The sequence below is a fragment of the Syngnathus leptorhynchus genome, chromosome 8, assembly GCF_054491065.1.
Source record: "Syngnathus leptorhynchus isolate UIUO chromosome 8, UIUO_Slep, whole genome shotgun sequence".
Classification (NCBI taxonomy): domain Eukaryota; kingdom Metazoa; phylum Chordata; class Actinopteri; order Syngnathiformes; family Syngnathidae; genus Syngnathus; species Syngnathus leptorhynchus.
In genome coordinates, this window is record NC_141202.1 from 10,371,416 (window position 1) to 10,391,576 (window position 20,161).

General features: G+C 41.2%; 2 protein-coding genes across 6 annotated transcripts; both read right to left on the minus strand.

Annotated features, from left to right (window-relative positions):
- Nucleotides 1–1,190: 1,190 nt before the first annotated feature.
- LOC147052338 (uncharacterized protein C1orf232) lies at nucleotides 1,191–5,388 on the minus strand. Of its 2 annotated transcripts, XM_085918808.1 has the most exons (7): nucleotides 5,343–5,388; nucleotides 4,980–5,080; nucleotides 3,591–3,673; nucleotides 3,150–3,407; nucleotides 2,514–2,594; nucleotides 2,313–2,419; nucleotides 1,191–2,148 (listed from the first exon to the last, which is right to left on the minus strand). In XM_085918808.1, exons 4-7 carry the CDS (start codon nucleotides 3,228–3,230, stop codon nucleotides 1,764–1,766), a joined length of 654 nt encoding a protein of 217 aa, XP_085774934.1. In that variant the 5' UTR covers nucleotides 3,231–3,407; nucleotides 3,591–3,673; nucleotides 4,980–5,080; nucleotides 5,343–5,388; the 3' UTR covers nucleotides 1,191–1,763. The 2 variants fall into 2 exon arrangements, with proteins under 2 accessions (XP_085774934.1, XP_085774935.1); XM_085918809.1 differs by lacking the exons at nucleotides 4,980–5,080; nucleotides 5,343–5,388 and having other exon boundaries at nucleotides 3,591–4,272.
- An 8,047-nt stretch (nucleotides 5,389–13,435) lies between these two features.
- On the minus strand, nucleotides 13,436–19,500 carry dhdds (dehydrodolichyl diphosphate synthase). 4 transcript variants are annotated; one of them, XM_085917688.1, is made up of 14 exons: nucleotides 19,440–19,500; nucleotides 19,062–19,130; nucleotides 18,742–18,858; nucleotides 18,532–18,674; nucleotides 18,003–18,119; nucleotides 17,814–17,915; nucleotides 17,634–17,748; nucleotides 17,436–17,543; nucleotides 16,247–17,357; nucleotides 15,084–15,101; nucleotides 14,965–14,991; nucleotides 14,421–14,468; nucleotides 14,282–14,335; nucleotides 13,436–14,217 (listed from the first exon to the last, which is right to left on the minus strand). In XM_085917688.1, the coding sequence occupies exons 2-9, from the start codon at nucleotides 19,122–19,124 to the stop codon at nucleotides 17,112–17,114; spliced, it is 1,011 nt and encodes a 336-aa protein (XP_085773814.1). In that variant the 5' UTR covers nucleotides 19,125–19,130; nucleotides 19,440–19,500; the 3' UTR covers nucleotides 13,436–14,217; nucleotides 14,282–14,335; nucleotides 14,421–14,468; nucleotides 14,965–14,991; nucleotides 15,084–15,101; nucleotides 16,247–17,111. The 4 variants fall into 4 exon arrangements, with proteins under 4 accessions (XP_085773814.1, XP_085773812.1, XP_085773815.1 ...); XM_085917686.1 differs by having other exon boundaries at nucleotides 14,421–14,471; XM_085917689.1 differs by having other exon boundaries at nucleotides 15,084–15,104.
- Nucleotides 19,501–20,161: the final 661 nt, after the last annotated feature.

Here is a 20,161-nt window from a genome sequence, read left to right on the forward strand (position 1 = left end):
ATAAATAAAAAAAAGTAAAAGCTACTTGTTATGTGCAAATAATCACCAGAGATGTGATTCATGTACATTTGTCCTGACTTTTTCACTATAAAGACCAAACTTTTATCTAAGTGATTGATCAAACAATAATTAGATTAAATAAAAATGCTTATAAGAAAAAACAATGTCCCCCTTGTATTTTCTACATAGGTACGGATGAATTATTAGTGCTATTAATTGTTCCATTTCGTGTTTTCGTGTTGTCATGACACATAATACAAAAACAAAAAAAAAGATAATCTGTTTCTTGCCTTGCCATGTTTGAGGCAGGTACTTTTCCAGATGTGATGTGAGTCACCAGCAGAAAACTGCGGTCGTATTTGAACGCCACCAGACATGTCTGTGTTTATGCATCCCCCCCGTTTCTCTCGTAAACTTCCATTCAGTCAGACAAAACAAGAGAAAACACCCGCCAGCTCATTTATTCACACCTTTCCTCCCCAGTGAGTAATTTAACAAGCACACGATGATGACATCACCTGGACATCTTCAACCCACAAGTCACTGAAAAGGTGTGCAGTGAGTCTGCACGGTGCACACCGAACGTAAAAAAAAATGACACCAGGCTACAGAAGAGAGAAAAAAAATGGAAGTGGGACAGCAGGAGCCAAAGGGAAACCAAATTGCGAAGGTCATAAGGCACACACACACACAACCGTTCGAGAAATGTCAAATGGTGACTTTTTTATGCCCGAATCATGAGGGAAAACATTTTATTTTCAGAACACAATGCGGATGATTTCTGACTTGAAAGGATGTGAGGCTGCAAAGGAAGCATTGTTTTGGGATGACTGTACAGGAAGTCCAAAAAGGAGGACGTGGGGGCAGCAGATCCGTTCCCGACGATTCAATCAATGAGGACAAACAGGCCTCAGATCTCTCCGTCACACGAGAGCAAGAACCAAAGCAGACTCGCTGGCAACTGACGTGATGACCAGTGATGTGCACAGTACAAAAGTAAATGTTGCTCCCTGGTGGCCAAGCGCTTATAGCCTTAGGTTGCCATTGTCCACAACAGGGAATTTATAAACGCAAAATAATGTAAATAATTCATCGAGCTATTATCTGAACATCTTATACTTTAAACAACAGTTATTGTTTACCTTACAAAATATAAAATAATGAAAAGAAGCAGAAAATGTGAAGCGGTTCTCTTTATTATCCTGATTTTTTGTAGTTCATGTAGCATCAGTTAGTCAGTCCCAAATGCTGTAACCACATTTCCATTGCGGTACTCAACGAAAAACAAAACAACACAATGAAATATACACAACACAATAGAGGAGAAAAAAAAAATCACAAAAATCTCACAGTCCCAAATTATTTGAGTTGCTGTTGGAAGATGTTACATTTTAAAGTGGAACGACTTGAATTGAGGTTTCGCCATATAAACATGACAAAATTTACAGCGGGACCATTTTAGATCAAATTGTAATCAAATAGAATCCAATTGTTCCACTGGAAAATATACTGTAATGTACATTTGTACATGTAATATCACTTTGTATTTTTTAAAAACGTTCAATTATTGCATGAGCAGGGATAAACGAATCAGATCATGAAAGACAGGGTTGCCCCAACCAAAAACATATATATTTAAAAAAATATTGAAAAATATTCAATGCAGTTCCCTGTATTATTATTTAATTATGATTACATATTTTTTCTTACCTGCTGTAATACCTGAATTTCCCCAGCAGGGGCTGGATTTTCCTTTACGTTCTCTAGTTGCTCTTGGCTGGGCTGGCCCTCCTCAATTCAGCCAATTTGCTGGTGACAAAGTTCCACTTGAAGGAGGCGTCCTCACCGCCCGCTCCTCCTCCCAGCGTGACGTAGTTGGAGAAGCCGTTGTTGCCGTCGCTCTCTCGTGGCTCCGCCTCCTCGCCGCTGTCCGTCCCCGCCGCCTCAGACGGCCCGGCCACCACCGCCTCCTCGTCCTCCTCTGCGCCCAACTCAGTCACCTCCTCGTTGGCATCTGTGGCCTCGCGGGTGGCGGCGGCGGCAGCAGCCTCCGCCTGCTTCTTGGCGGCCCAGTTGGCAGCGAAGGTATCCCAGAATCCACTGCGGCGAGCAGGCCTGCACTGTTCCTCTGGCTTGACTGCAAGTGGACTGACATATTACATATGATGAAGGATAGATCCTTTGGTTGATATTATTATTTAAAATATAAGTTTCAGTATTCTTACTACTATATGTTCACACTTTATCTTTCAAATGTCATAAAAATATGTGCAAATGTGAACAATCACAATCACACAGTAAAGTCCACTCACTGGTCAGCGACTGGAGGACTTGGTGTCTCTTGCAGTAGTTGGTGCTCGTCGTCTTTATTGAAGAGAGCTGACAGTCTATTCCAGCTTTTGGCCCCCGCCCCCTGCATCTGGACACACACACATCATATATACATATATATACACACACGTGGGGTCAAAGGTGAAAGGAGATGTTCCCATAGGAAAGCCCATTTGACATACTTTGCGGGCCAGCTGGGAGACAGAGTTCTGGCCTTCATCATGCTGGACTGGACTCATCATGTCTTCTTCAACCTCACTCACCTGAAAACCCGAGCATGCACACACACACACACACACACACACACACACACACACACACACACACACACACACACACACACACACACACACAAAATGAAGAACTTGGTCTGACGTGTCACTCCAGTCCAATGCCAGCTGATCCCTTTGTTGTGCTTCTGTGTTGGATTGAGTTTCTCGCCACTCTTTTTTTTGTGGTTCACTTTTGATGGAGCCAAAATGAGGCCCATGACACTTTGCAGTGTCTCTCAAAGCGTGGGGCTCCCTCTTGTGGCACAAGAAGGAATCACTGCCTGCGAACAGTACTTCTATTTTTTGTATCTCTAAGAAATGTTTGTCTATAGCTTTTATTTAGATGTATTGTTGACATTACTTTTATGTGCAATCCGTTTTTTTCAGACTCCGCTGGAAAAGATGAAGCGTCCATCAACAGGGAGTCATAAAAAGCGTTATCAGTCAACGTATGTTTGCAAAGTCACTAACAGAGGAAGCATCGTGCACCACAGGGCCTAAAAACACATTGTGCCATTTCTTAATTCAAAGTGTGTACGTCAGTACCTCTTCAGCCGAGTCATCCACGTACTCCGGGTTGAGCGTCTTCAAGACTTTGCCCTTATAAAGTCTCCACAAAGGATTCATGCTGGCCTTGACTGGACGCTGCTCTGACTTGTGCTCTGGCTTCACTCGAGTTTGTCCTCTTTTTCCTCCTTTTTGTGCTTCATCAAGTGGTTGGAAGCAGCAGAGCAGCAGTCAGGGAAAAGGCCTGGAGTGAAGCATCAAGAGAGCCTGCACGGGTGAAGCTGTCAATGCGTATACCTGCGTGGTCACACACACACACACACACACACACACACACACACACACACACACACACACACACACACACACACACACACACACACACACACACACACACACACACACACACACACACACACACACAGGGTGTGAATGGGTGGGTGAGTCAGCGTCACGGTTGAGGATGCCTGCCTGGGTTACCTGGAAACAGGTGTGGATTTCCTCATACATATTTCACAGAGTCTCTCTTACACAGCCACAGCTCCATTGTCAGACACCATTGGCTCCAGTAACACACACACACACACACACACACACACACACACACACACACACACACACGCACACACACGCACACTGCTTTGAATGGACACAGAAGATCAGGTTTCACAGTGGAAATGACACGCCCACTTTTTGACACATACACTGTCCTACATACTGGAAGTTACAATCGTAGATATATCATTGCACAATTAAATACGGTAATCATTTTACAATATGGTTGTAGGCTTAGTGCCTCAAGTCAACAGTAGGTGGCGGAAGAGTCACATGCATTGGCCAAAGCAGAACAAAAAGCTGCGCGATCTATCCAAGACGTTTAACCATTTAGTTTAATCGTTTTTATTTATACCGTACAACACATTACAACACAATACATGTTTATTTATAGATAGTGCTTTCACAATAGTTGTCTCTGTAATACATATGAATGCACTGAGGCCCATCAACTGGTTGCGTAGGCAGGCAGGCAGGACTCCAGATGTTAGCATGTCTCGATGCTAAAGGGGCTTGATTTATATTATCTTTATTCAATAATCCATAAGTATGTTTTAATATAAATATTTATGTCATCTTTCTACTTTTCCTCAATCTGGATACGTTCGAGATACCATGCTGCCTCTTAGAGGTCAGTCTTGGTACTACAAGTACGTGTTGCGTTTTACTCATCTGGAGCGCAGTAAATTACAGTCATTAGATTTTCTTTCAAATTTGCTGCTTTGTTCTGGATCGAAAATATGATTTCACCATGTCGCTCTGATTTTGTGAGTTAGAAGTGTTTTGTCATATGAGCGTGAGCTATTTATTGGTGCAGATGATAAGTTAATGCAAGCCTGTCGCATTGGCAAACGCCAAGTTATTCAACATAGCAAACATTTTAACAAGAGGCAAACGTCACACCGCGTAGACGTTTTATAAGTTGTTGACAGCTTAATAAGTTGCAGCTCTCGTAAAATGCAACAAAAATGAGGTGTGAGTGGGTAATTTTAAAGGAAAGTGGATGTTGCATAAGAGTACACGCCTCTTCGAAGCTCTTGTAAAAACCAACAGGGGAAACAAAATAAAGGAGTGTAGCCTTTACACAAGCACGCAAACCTTAGCATTACATAACACAAGACTTTTGGTAGAAAAAGATAGTCAAATATAAAGACATTTAATTTTGTTTTATTTTTTTCATTAAATGTTGCAAATCTAATGATGTGCAATAATTATAAGGCAATTTAATTGAATAACGCAACAATATTGAACACGTTTTGATTTTAATATTAACATATTTTGAATGAGATATGTTTAAATTGCCAAAGTTCTTACCTGGTCAATTGCGTTCAGTTGATCGTATTTTTTGTGTTACCTCAAAACACGCAGGTGACACAGCTTTGTTGACTGCTGCCATCTGCCGTGTGGCGGTGCAACTACAACAGCCAGAAACATTTACCATGGCTATAACATGAACTAAAACAAAAACTTGAGCAAGTGTTGGTAATTTGACAGTACTGTAAATTCAAAATTACTTGGGCAGTCATGCTAAGAGGCTAACAATTTTAGAAAAATATCTTATAAGATAACACGTTAAATGTCACAAAAACTATGCGACGGTATGTCTTGCTCGTATCTACCACTTGTAGTAAAATGATAATGTCTACTCTTCCAACAACCGAACACTTTTGTAAATACCTGTCTGTGTGCTTTTGATGAGGCTCCTCAAGCTACTGTAAACAGACTGAAACGTTGCACCTGATGTCACTGACCATCACTCATCATAGGAACACAAACGCCATGAGTTGTCAACTTGGCAAAATTCAGCACTTTACAATATTTTCTAAAGCTTTGATATGTTGTGAGTGCTGCATTACAACCCAATTACTGTGGTTCTGTCAAAGTGTGTTGTTTATATTATTTCTTTGCATGGGCCTTTTCCAGACCGATGTGCTTATGCAGGAATGTTTTTTTTTGGGTGGAGCCTTACTTGCTCAAACCAGCTGAAAAGCGGTTTGAACCAGCTGCAAGCAAATATGTGGAGAGAAGTTGCAAACTGCAGTGGACGGTGATGTTTGACTTAGAGGATGTGTACTGTATATTGTAATATCCGTGTGTGCATGTGTGTTAACGAACAGACATGACCAACATGATCTGTCATGAGCGCGAAAATGACCTCAGAGGTCATCAGCTGTTCCTGCCATGCATGCCAAGTAGGCCTCGGAGAATATATTTATCCATGAGGTTTTTTGTCAGGCCAATGTTGCCAAGGTATGTGCAAATATGTTTCAATTTAAATCATATCAAGTGAATCAAACATTTTGTTTCAAGGAATTTAGCACTAATAGAAATATAAGTGGAGACTACTTTCTGGTTCATTGAGGACGTTAGTTGAATTTTTTTAAATTTGTTGCGTTTTTTTTTTTTGTGTGGCGTAATCCATCCAGCTAACGGCAATCAAAACCATATATCGAGCTAGCTAGTTCCACCCTTGCAGGCCATGCCTTTATTGTTTCCAACAATCCACCCCCTGAGAAAGTTGTTTTAACCTCGCGTGGTTGGGGTGGTCACATTGTCTCCTGCATGAGAACATCCAGGGACAAAGCAAAATTGATTTCCTGTCTACAATTGTATGGCTAGCGCTCGGATTAGAATGGAATTCCGGAAATGCCGTGTCTCGTCTCTTTTGAATGACAATTTGCTTCATTTACAATGTTCCTATGAAAAAAATAACAATCATGTGAAATGATATCAGCAACCACATGGAGGGTAAAAAAAACCTCTGAGCTCATCCAGGAGTAGATAAGCAGCTTTTCAGTAAATCCTGATGAAACGAAAACTATAAAATCAGTGTGAACATCTCGTCCTACTTCATTATATTTGAGAAATATAATAAAATCAAACCAAAAAAAAAACCGGTTTAAAGATATTTATCGCATTTCAGTCATCCATCAACTGTCGCTGTGGAGTATCTCGTCAACACATGTCATAAAACGTATAAAGCCCCATCCGCCCTCTCACTCCATAAATAAAACTAAACCCCTCCCCGGCATTATTCACACCAATGAGCGCATCCTCATCCCTTTGTCTCTGCGCCTTGTGAACAGGCCGATTTGGGTGATGTCATCACTCAGCCAATGGGCGCCCATCAGCCAGCATCACTTATGAGGGAGGGAGGGAGCCGAGGGATGGGGGGGGCACGTGTTGGCAGGCGAGGTCCAGAGGCCTGTCGCACGGCATCGTGTCGCGATGGTGAGAGAGTGGACATGCGCCGACAAGAAGGGGCTACGTGCGGAAAGGCGAATCAGCAATGGGAAAGGATTAAAAGCCAAATGTGGGTTTAAATCCCTCCCATATGCACTTAACATCTCATTTCCTCAAATTTAATGCACGGTGCACATCCCTTTAATTAAATCCTAAATTTTGGCAGACATCGCAGTTAATTCATGGCCTTGTACTGGTTTGTTCTTTCCTTTCACTCTTCTTCTACTCAGATGTTTCTAAAACAAAAAGCCAGTTGTTGAAAAAAAAGGATTCACAGCTTTATTAAATCATTACAAAGAAAGTGACATTAGTCTGTACATTGATAAAAAAAAGAACAACACTGTTTTAAAACCTCCGCAGGAGCTCAGTGTGGCTTACAACATGTCGTTGATTAGATGTTGAGTGTGACTTCACAAATAAGTAGTGACACGTGTATTTGTTTTAAAAACAGTTTCTCCATGATTGTGCAAAATATCCTCCCAAGTCTTGGAGAATTCAAGTACTAAATTACATATTTCTCCCCAGCCCCACATCACGACTTTCCCTTGCTTGCATGCATCTTTGCAACGGCCGAGCGTCATCTTCCACATGCGATCAGAACAGTCCCTTGCATCCCTTACACTCTGGATGCAGAAAATAAAACAAACCCCAAAAATGCAATCACATCAACACGGCTTGATCTTCTTGACTTCTCATTTGTCCGTCTGTCTATGTTTCAGGGCGCCGGGTGGGCGTGCACCTTCTCCGTCATCTGCTTGGCGCTGTAGTAGGATAAGCTGAGACCCATGATAGCCAGCATCATGGCAATCTGATTGATGGCACGGTCTTGTGGCTGCGTCTGCACCTCGCCTGCCACTTGCCTCTGCGACGGGAACAAAAAAAAAAAAAAGTATACGGCAGTGAGCGCAAGAAACTCACATGGCACTCAATCAAGGCTGAGATATTAAAAGTCAAAGTTAAAAGCAATGGCACATAACCAGCTAGGTAGCTAGCTAACATGCTAAGCTAACAGTAGTCTAGAATGTAGACTCAGGAAGTAGAAACTCACAGAAAAATGTCTAAGCGTGTTTAACTGTAAATTGTCTCAAACAATCCGACAAAAATCACCACTGCTTAACGTCACCGGAACTTTCATCGTGTCTCAACTTCCAAGGTTCCGCCATATTTAGCAAGGAAAATGGAATAGGAGCCTCCATGTTGTCATCAAATGAAATACGTCGGTACATGCAAACCCTGCGACCCCTGTGGGGTCTTCGGATGTCAGCGTTTTCACGTCCTTGTCTGTCGGCCAAGTGGCAAACTTTCTAAGAACATGCGGTACACATTCTGTACTCATAATGTAAAGAGTACACACACCACCTGTTACAGGAATCCAGTTTTGGATCAACTTAAGCGTTATATAAAGATGGGAGACGGTCACTTCAGAATCTCATCAGCTGTTTGTGTCCGATAATTTGCACAGCTACAAAATATTGAGGTCACATAATGTTCGCATTCTGGTTTACTACAAGAAAGACGACATTTGCAGTTTTCCAGGTGGGGTGCTAGGCTCATCTATTATGTAACAGTCACCATTTTCTTTCAACGTCTATCAAATGTGGAGGGCCTTTGTTCTTCAATTAGTGTAAATGAATGAACAAAACAATGGTGACGAGAGGTTGTGATGACTACTGGGGTACAAAAAGAAACCTGGGAAACGTCGTCACAATGGTCGTTGTCGGGTCCGATTAGTGTTTAGAGATGAAATCTAACAAGTGCACATTAGGAATCTGGGAAGTGTCGCTACCTGAAGGAGGCGAAAGTATCCTGGTGTCAGTCTTCCCAGCCTGATGATCATGTCTGTAGATGTGGCCGGACAGGGATGGCGACTAAAGACCTGCAAAGACGGGAGAATTTTATTCGTCAACCTCTTTAAGACAACATCGGCATAAAAAGGAAGTCTGGACGATCGGACACTCGCAAACGAGAACCATCTGACATCCTGCCATGAGGAAGGAACAACTTTAGCCTGAAGCCTCGGCACAAAATCAGTCAGACTGACGTGCTAAGTGTCGATCATCTGGCCTGGATTTGTCCGGTGTTAAAATCCCCACGGGACATGGCCTGCTTGTCGTCCAGACGAGAACAAAATGTACCGTGTATGAGACACCAGGTTTCTTGTACCTTGTCCTGTATCCTCACATCTGTTCTGCAACTAAGTTCTGGTCACACAAAAGACCATCTGCAATTACTTCTGTTGCCGTAATACCAAAAATATCCTAAAACTGATCAGCCGTAACTGATATAACGTTGGATAGAAATCAGAATCTAGACATTCCGACCTCCCTGAGAGCTCGTTAGAATCATCGTAGGGTTTGTTCTCCGCAGGGATCAAACCACTAGATCAGGGATGATGTTTTCGGACGAACACGGTGAAAGATGCACAAGACAAACATGCTAACCTGTTTGGAGTTGGATTGTTGCACCACACAGAAAGATGATCCTGATTTGAAGAATTTCCTCAAGAGTCTCGAGAATTACTTAACAGGATAATCAAAGATTGTTAACACTACAGGACAAGGACTAATTTGAGTTTTACAGGATTCCTAAAAGTTCCAGGTGAATAGAAGGGGACTTCTTCTAGGTGTCTCTGGGCTCCTCAACCAGACACCTCTGCAAAATTCTTTCAGGAGTCTTCAGAGTCCACCACTTATCCAGTGGCACCTTCCACCCTCCAAGCCCAAGCGGAAAGAGCAACCGAGGTGCTTTTCTTTGCTCTTATATAAAGCTTCACTCTCACCCAACCAGATTTGCGAGGCTGGGCTGTGGCGCCCACGCCCACTTTTTCCAGAAACACGCACACCGAGGTTGTCGAAAAGCATTACTTTCGCTGGTTGGCCCTCCCAAAACAGCCCCCCCCAAAACAAACTGTCGCATGTTATTAACTCGTTAGCAGATAAAGATGAAGAAATGGGGAAACAATGTGTTCATGGCGGATCATGTGCATGTCCGAGAGTGCGATTACGCAACTGTTCCCGATGCGTGCGTTTTCATCGGACGCCGGCGGAAATATGACACGCGTAGACCTAGGGACAAAGTGATGAAAGCCAAAGACCAGATCTTACTCTAAGACTTTGGACATGTAGGTAAATTCCGCTTCTCTGTTCAAATACACGTCCTGATTGAATAACCCATAAAAGACAAGTTGATCGTTTAGCAAAACATTTCTTGCATAAAGACAAGAAGTGCTTTCTGAAAACAATGAGTCTGCTTGACACAGACTAGGTAATTGAGCCTAATAGAATCCAAATATAATTGCACTAATAAAATAATCTGGTAAATCCTGGACTAGTACGACTTCCTTTAATGGGATGAAGTGAAAGATTAGTGGCTTGTTCACACGACAAATTGACACTGTTGTTAGAGTGGAGTCAAAATTTCATATTGTGACTAAAAATCACATTATCAATGCAGAAAAAAAAAGAAATGTGTACAATTTGAATAGTTTGCTCTAAGTTGAATTGGTTTAAGTCTCCAAGCATCTGTGTGAATTAAGATTGCTCATAAACACGCCCAAGGGCACAAAGACAAAAAAAAAAAAAAAAAGGTCCGATCCAGAGGACGCACTTTGCCACATTCCATCTTTGGAAGTCACGTTGATGGCTGCCTTCAAACAAACATTGCACGTGGGTGTTTCCAACCACAAGTCAATAAATACGCAGATGAACTGATGTGCTCCATATTTTAAAGAACAAAAATTGGTGTTGCTGAAAGATCTATTATTCAAATTCATTGTGCTGCAGTAAATTTTCCCCAAATTAAAATGTATATCAAGATTTACTTGAAATAAATCACTATTATAAATCTGTATTGATTTACTTTTTAGAAAGGAGTGGTTCCTACTCTGAGCTTCTGGCACACAGCCCTACTGAGTCACCTGGGAAGCAGTCTTGCAATTTTCTACCTGAAGTACACAAACAAAGGAGCCTCTTTCACATTCATATGACAGTCAGAACAAATCCGTCGTAAAAAGATGAACATTTACCATGTTCAGTTGACTGGACTGACACTGTCACGCAGCTATTATGGAACAATATAAGCCATTCAGAGAATGAATTGATTATTATTATCACGGTTGTAGGCTGTTTGCATCCATTAGCATCATCTAGAGTCAGACATTAACATACACAGGGTACATCGTGTACTCTAAACCGGACAGCCAATGAAATCTCTTCATTGTCAGTCCAAGTCCCGCCTTTTCACTCTCGCCTTTTGCAGCCTCCCCTCTCTTTCTCACACTGTAGTAGATGAGTGGTCCAGTGTGTGTGTGTGTGTGTGTGTGTTGGGGGGGGTGTTAGGTGGCGGTACATACAACCTGAGCGACTGACAGGTCTAATCATAAACGCTGCAGCTGGATGTCTATCACCATGGTTACATCACAAAGCAGCCTGTTCATACTGTACACTAGTGGCATAGTGATGCATTTGAGACAAGAAGGGGAGTGGGGAATTCCGGCTCAAGCTTTGGATGCGTGTTGAAGTAAATATCTAGGACGCTGAGGGCTATGCTAACACATGATTAACATTCTAGCCTTCTGTGAAATTACAGTTGTAGTTTTGTAAATTATTCACACTATATGAAGTAGAAATTCCCAAATATAAAAAAAGCAAGAACTGGAGCCAATAAGTTTCTTTTTCTTTATACATAAACAAGACATGAACTCATACAGTTTGAGCAGATTGGTTCAAATGTAAGGCTTCTAAAATAGAAATTAAAAAAGTTCTACAAGAGTCACTGTGAATTATTCAAAACAGTTTCAAAAACCTCAGACTAGTGCAGATGTGGTCAATGCTTGCTTACAATTGTGCAAATTAATAACAAAAAACATATATTTTGGGTTGCATAAAATAACATCAAATAGAAAAAGAACTATAAAAGTACCTAGAAAACTTGGTCAGAGTCGTCTAATTTTACACGTAGACAATTTAAGACACAGCAGCAGTTTCCCATTCTGTTCAAATTAAGAAACACCCAAAATTATAATTAACATAAACTTTCAACGCATTTTCAGAACTCGCTAACAATTAAATAAACGTACATGACCCAGGTTTAATTACGTATTTGATGACTTTTAAGAGTTTAACATGAATGTATTTGGCTCAAGCCCCGCTGGAACCACTTTTATGCAAGTTTCCTAGCAAAGAAACGCACATTCTTGACATTTTTAATGCAACAAAAACATACAGTTGGCTCAACTTGATTGATTGAAGTTACAATTAAAACAATCGATTGAAGATCTTGACCGTGAATGGGGCAATTAAGCATTGACACCCAAAATAATCCCCCCCCACACCTTTGTCTGCAATATTTAATTAACCGAATATTTTTTCTTACCAGAGATTATTCTTGGCTGTCACTTTTATTGGGATGCAGGAAAGGCAGGAAAACCTTGTGGAAGCGTTACAGCGAGAGGGCATTGAGTTTTCTGGGCCGGATGTATGTGTTCTATATGTTGAACAGGGGAGGTGGGACACCAAACACCAGGAGTCGCCATATACTTGCAGTAAGTACACCCCTCTTGTTTGAAGAAATGAGCTCGTCCACTACTACCCCCTCCCTTCCCCTCACGTACATGTGTGTTCTATGTACTGGAACATTTTGTCTCCTTCCATAGGCTGCAATGCAAACCCAAGGTTTTGCCATTTGCAACATTCACATGGCATATTGTACATAGTGACCCTTAAACAACATTGTGAAAGTGACTCAATAAAAGTGGAGACAAACAGGTGAAGCTCGTTGAATTAAAAAAAATATATAATGTAGTTGACTAGGCACGCACTGCGGTCATCCAAACGTGTTTAAAGTCCAGATGATCATCGTCCCGCACACATCTGGGTGTGGGGAAATTTGCTCGGGAATCATTTGATGATCCAACCCCCCAATTCCAACCCTTAATGCCAAGCAGGGAGGCAATGAGTCCCATTTTTTATAGTCTTTGGTATGACCCGGCCGGGATTTGAACCCACAACCTTCCAGTCTGAGGGCGGACACTACTACTATGCCACTGAGCTGTTCCACATTAAAAAATAAAGACTTGGACTTTTTAATCCAATCATCTGCAAGCCATTTATTTTTTTAAGGAAATATTGCAGGACGATGAGCGTTTTTGGCAACAGTTTAAAAAATATTTTGAATTTGAACCATTATTATTTCACTTCTATGGATATGTCCTTGATTTGACAAACGGTGTTAACTGCTACACTGCCACGTCTTTCTATACATACACGTGTACATTGTCATCGTGTATTGTTCCCTCTGCTTATCACTACGGGTGCGGTAAAGTACACAAAAAGGGCAAAAGTCTTAAGTGTTGGCAACGTGATTGTTTTATGTCATATGTGTCATATTTGACCCAATTCCCCCAATCTGACAAATTGAGAGCTCCATCCAGTGGCCAAAACGAGAACAACACGTGTCTTATCAAAAATGGTAAGACACGGGCCTCTGTTGGCGCAAAGGAGAATGGAAATACAAAGGGGGTTAAGAGCTTTTTAAAAATGTTTTATTTCAGTAACATTTAGATTAACCATCGGAGTCATCAACATAGCTTATGGCAGTGCTTCTCAAATAGTGGGGCGGGCTCCCGTGGTAGGCGCGTTGCGATGTTGGGGGCGTGTGTGACCCCAGGAAATATGTTAATTAAGATACAATATGCAGAGGTGTACTTATTACAATAGACAAAAGATTAATATTTATAGTCACTGACAGGAGTGTGGGGGGGGGGGGGCGTATTTTCTTCTTCCTAGTGGGGCATAACAGAAAATAATTGAGAAGCACTGGCTAATGATGAAGTTTCTTCATTGGGTGTTTTCAATTGTCCTGAGGAGGACGGCAGATCTGTTGAACAATACTGGATACAGTGTTTCAAAAACATTTGTTAAGTTGTGACTGTTTTTTTCTTTTAATAGCTGCCTCATGTTTGAAACAATGTAGATCTAATATTCAGCAGTTAAAAAAAATAAAAACAAAAGACTGAAAGGACACAAAGCGAGACGGATAGCTATGAGGTACAAACAATGGGTGGAGGGTGTAAGAAATTCCAAAATAGATATGAGTGAGCTTTGTGTAAACACCATGTGTTACATCAAGTGCATGGCAAACCTAATAACGGACATTTGTAATATAAAACTTGGTAAAAAATACTTATTTCAAACTGTACAATCACCAAGTACACAGGAAAGGGGGGGGGAAGGGGACAAGGGTGAGAAGTAGGTATAGCGAGTACGTTGACGTCAACTCATTTGGATTCCGCGGCGTCGGCCTTGGGTTCCTGCGGGGCACAATTTATTAAAGACTTTATATTCTCGACAGATTGAATTAGCAATCATCAATACCTCAGCCTTGGCGCTGCCGTTCTCTGCCTTGGTCTTTTTTGCTTTGGATCCCTTCTACAACACAACAATTTGTCATTAGTAACTCACAGTCAAGCATTTTAAATATTGAAAAGGGGCGAAAAATTGGTGGGATCGATACCTTGGTGGTAGCTTTCTTCTTGACTTCCACTGGAGCGGGTTTGGGTTTCTGCTGGATGATAATCATTTGTACAGGTTGTTTTAGGACTCGGGTAAATACCATTCAACTACTTGACTTGAAATACCATTCATATGTATGTACATTTTTATTAATGGATCTCAAAAATCCAGCCTAGAGGTAAAACAATTAATCCTAATAATGCAAATATTGAATGAATGAATATATATACATATATATATATGTGTTTGATCAGGCCTTAAGTTTCATATCAGCTGTTGGCATGTAAACAGAAGCTCAGAACATTCAGAGCAAGATCCCTCTTTTAAAACAGCGAGTCGAATTACCCAATACAAATTTCTTGTCAGTTTGTAACGAGAACTGATTTCATTATCTTGGTATTCTTATCATTGTTGAGTCTCAGTGCTTAGTATATATAATATGAATAAATGCCTGTATGGCTATAAGACAGACAACAGAAAGAACAATAAAAATAAAATAGGAGAAAATCATTCAAATGTCTGTTGTTCGAATGACTGCAACTCACCAATAACAGACGTGGGGAACACCGTCTCTGTGGGGTGAAAGAATGCAAAAATGTAACCTTAAAGTAGCGATTCTCATTTAGAAAAAGATGTCTTTATATGAAATAAAAACGTAACAAACCTCAATTGTCCCACTTGACTGCTGGGTGGGAGGGGTAAACAAGAAACGTATTCATTAAATATCATAATTAACATGTAATTGCTACAGTTCAAACAGTTTATTATCCTAATAGCCAGTGTTATTTTAACTGTATTGTCACAATTTCCATTAAAATTAGGTTCACATTATAATAATTGCATCTAGTCAAAGTGTTTTCCTGAAAATGTTAAAGAACGGTGATGCTTTTGACCTTCCCGCTCATATTTGAATTCAAATAAAGAGGGGGCGGGACGGGTTGTTATGACAACGCGTTGGCGCCATGACAGTTCCCTTTGTTTCCCCCCCCGCCCCCTGCATGTAGGCGCAAGTAGAAGAGCGCACCGCGGAGAGAAACTGTCGAAATTACGGCCGCACAAAAGGAAAAAACTTCAGAATTTTTGCACAATTACCACATCGAAGGGTTGCAAACTAATTCAAATTCAAAGCAACGAGAAAAGATGCAGTTTTAAAACCAACTACCCCACCCAAAACTTCCGGAAGTGACTCGATTCGTATCAAACTGCCCAATGGCTGCTCCTGAGGCTCAGCATCAACAACAATACGTCATTCGAATACAAAACACATATCAACATGTACGTTTTGATGCAATTGTGTAATTTTTCTCGCTTTAAAAAATTACAACGCTTAGCAAAAACAAACTAAGAGCGCATGGGGTGGGAAAAAAAAAATAAGACGTCACATCGCCTCCCCTCCCCCATCACTATCTCCGCGCTCAAAACATACATTTTGATGGACAGTTAACTGTCAGGTTTAAGTAAACGTCAACACATCGCACATATTTGCGTGCAATTTGGCGCACAAATTATACTAAAAGTTGTCAATTTTTTAACGAATAGTAAAAAAAAAGAGAAAAAACCCAAAACAAAAACGTAAATACAACACAAATAGAGTTATTATTCACATGCAAATTGGTAAATTATTTTTTGCCTGATTTATATCGACGTTTATTTGCAGCAGGCTGCAGGTTTGCGCAGTATGCGCGCCACGGCTGGCTGTCATGGCGATGACGTTTCCACAAACGAAAGAGGACAACCTCACATAACCTTCACTCTAAAATAAAATATGCAAAAACGGAAAACAACATAGTCCTTTCTGTGGGCGAGTAAAAAAAAAAAAAATCTTACCTTTGCTTTTGCCATGTTGTCGCAGACAAAAATTGCAAAAAAAAAAAATGTGTGAAATTGTTTTTGTCCTTCTCACAAGGGGGTTTATGTGCTCTGCAGACAAGGGAGCTGCTTGAATTGGCGTACGTATATGGCAAAGCAATGTTTTTCTAGTTTATACCATGAAATATAAGAGCCAAACCAGTTTGAACCAGTTGGACATAGCACCGGCTGTCATTGGATGTCGATGTGTCACATGGCTACGGGTGCCCTCCCTTTTTGTGTCGAAAGCAAAACATGGGAGGGGGAGGATCTTCGAGGATCTCGTTGGACGTACTGACCAGCTCCACAAGGGGTCGTGCTAGTGTCACAGTAATGCAACGTATTGCAGTTAGTGAATTCGCAGCTAGAAAATAGATTTAAACAATTAAATCGAACAAATGAAATAAAAGCAGCAAATATCCGAATATAAACACAAATATCAAGATCAACTGAGCAATTCATAAAATTTCACCATCCAATATTAACAACAAATCCTGCCTGAAACGATAAGAACCAAAACCTATAGCTTGACAATCAATAATTATTTTAATCTTTCTTGATAAAAGTGGTCAAAATTTAGTTATGTCACCAACATCACGATCAACCGAATTACAACGGCACAGCGCTCATTCCACAAACCATAGCATGCATTCAACGACAATTAACATCTTCAACTACATTTTGACCAGACGCGTTTTAGCTGTTTATTTTTTTTTCATTTGAATCTTCATTTATAAATATGCCAATAACTCTAAAGCCCCATAGGGGTTGATGTCACCCCCTTCTGGACACCGAGCAGAAGAAGCCCTTGTAAGAAGAGGTGGAGGTGCACAAGGAGGCGCTCTTACGCTGCCACATCGCTACACAAGTCAGTATAGAAAGAGTCCCGCTTGTGCGCGAGCGCCTCCAGGAAGTGACGAACTCGCTCTTGGCGTTGAGCGGCGTAGTGTGACAACACCTCCTGCCTGCGGATGGCGTCGGCGGGTTTGCCGTTGCCGTGGCGGTGCAGGTACTCGGCGGAGCAGGCTGAGGCGCGGTCCGCCTCCAGCTGCTGCAACGCCTCGTGCGCTCGGTGGATGTCTCGTGCGTTCTGGAATGTGAACATTTTAGGTACAGTATTGTGAATCGGACACAATTGTGAAGAAAAAAAAAAAAAACAAAGCCTCACCTGAATTGATTTGTGGTTGACTTGATACTGGAGAATGGCTTCACATAAATTCCAGAAGGAATACTCGGGCCACAGCACCGACTGGAACACTAAACATGTGTGGGATGTCTGAGTAGGAAGAGGGAAGGGGGGGTTAATAGAAAAATAAATCAATTCTCAAGATAATAAAAATGAATGAAAAGTCTTTGTCATCGTCACCTGCCAGAGTAGGAAGTCACTGAGGCGCACTTCGCCCGAGGTTCTGATGAGCAGGTCAGGATTGGGAGAATTGTTGCTGTACAGACATTCGCTCAGCAGCGCCTCGGACACGTCGCTAACATACACAAACGCGTTCACTTGAGTCCCGTAAAAGTTGACGTTTCAAAGTGCGCACATTACCTGGCTTGAATCAGTCCTTGCTCCACCCCCCAAGCCATCTCTCTCACCGCGTTGGTCATTTCATATCGTGACGTGTAGGCGAAACACACATTCAAGAAGCACCTGTGGGGAAAAAAAAAATAAAATACAATTGTTTCAAAACCTTTTTCTCAATTAAAAAAGACTTAATGAAGGGAGACAACAGCGTACTTGTTGTGAGCTCGTGTGGCGAGCACGGCTTTGGCGATGAGTTGCTGGAGGTCCAACGGCAGCAGATTCAAGTCGCCAAGCACCCGGATGCAAACTCCATGCTTCTCCAGATTCTCCCTGTGGTTGAAAAAACATCAAAAGACACAGCGTCACATTCATAAAGCACGAGCAGCACTCACTGATTCATTGAGAAAAAAAAAAAAAACATCACATGCTGCATGCTCATCTTCATTTCCTCATTTCAAATCCAGACGGGATGGCTTAGTTTAGACCAAACTGCTAGCTCAACGCTAACATACATTGCAAAACACCATTAATAGGCTAATGGAAATTAGTACAGATTTTTCCGTCATTATAAACCTTACAAAGAACCGACTCTTCAATACAAATGGAGCATCAACACAGACTGTGTGTGGACTATTTTGTAGTGATGGAAAACTGAAGCTTTAAATTTGCTTCATAAACCAGTTGTATCTTTTTTGACTTTATATGACTATATAAATATTCTGCTGCTGCAGAGCTAACTCACCGTTCATCCAAAAGTCTTTCAAATTTCTGTTTGGCCAGTTCCATCAGGCCGTCTACTTCGTCCTTGGTGCGCTTGAAGTTCTCAATGCTGAAGGCATACACGGTCACTTCCTGTATGTTCAGATGCTTACACCAGCGAAGTGTCTGGAAGACAAGCGAGGACTGTTCACATGACAACAATTCTTCACTCACATATGTCAGCATTGCTCACCTCTGCCAACTTGTTGAAGCCCTGCATGTGTCCTTCCTGGCGCTCCATGTTCTTCCTGCGTGCAAAGCGACGGTTGCCGTCCATGATGAAGGCCACGTGTTTGGGCATGGGGCCCGCCTTGAAGGGAAAAGAGCACAGGGTCACTTGTTACAAAATTACATTTTTGCAAAAGACTGCCTAGTCTCAGAATATACAAGCTTTGCACCAAAAGTTTCGATTTATTTACCTTTGCAACAAATACTTTACATCATAATGGATATTTTGAATGCATTCTGCATCAATAGCGCAATCCAAGAAGATAATTTTTTTTCCAAGCATACCTTGAGGATATTGGCTGAAATTTTCTCGAGCAGGTTTAATTCGCCTTCCTTTATCCACGACATGTTCGGCTGCGAGGGAGTTGGGGGGTGGGGAAGAAGGGGAAAATGCCCACAAACAAATAGAAATTAGCAAAACTCTTTCTAACGGTAATGGAATTTGAGTGGTAGAATTTTCCAGTGAAATGTCATCCCGCTGCAATGTTTCACGAAACATGCGCTCAATCGCGGCTAATTGCTTGAACAACGGCAACACAAAATGTTGTCAAAAATGCTTCTTTTGCTGTAGACTTCGACATTCACCCAAACTAGAGACGATATAGCGATTGTAATTAGAAAATGACGAGATTTCCCAATGATTTTGCCAGGCTTCCAACTCACCGTTTTTACGATGACGACCACTTCCGTATTGGACAAGGTGACGTCACCCGACTTCCTGTCACGTAGGAGGATCATTTTTATCGATATTGTGAGTGGAAATATTAATTAATCGCATAAAAATGCATGATTTAAGAAAACTGACAGTTTACGCTACAATACAAACTGACTTGAAAAAACTATAACAAGAAAACCCCGTCAAAAATTACTTTTTCCAAAAAGGTGTTTGTGTTTTTGTTGGTGCATATTTTACTTTTAGCTCAATTTTAATTATTGTTTAGTTTTTCAAAGTTTTTTCACACGTGCTGTCGCCCTTAAATTTATCAAGACTATCTGAAGCACTTATCCTAACGTACGTTTGTATTTTACATTTCCCCCGGATTTGTTTCTTATCTAGATTGATGGATAAATGATGAATAATGGTGAAAATGATTATTTATTGATTGGCTTTTGTCCGATTGCCATTAAATTGAAATTTGGACTACGTTACGTTCCCATTAACGCAGTTTACGCAAACGTAATTTACGTACAATTTAAAAAACGGGTTACTTCGGGTGAACCTGCAATGCAATTTCTTTTTCTACCACCAGGGTACGTCAGTAAGTTCTCCAGCAGTTTTGATGGCAGAGAAGAAGTTTGAGATTTTCTTTCTTTCTTTTTTTTTTAATTTTTTTGGGGTGGTGGGGGACTTAGGGGGGTGGCCTTTTTTGTTCGGCGGGGAAGAG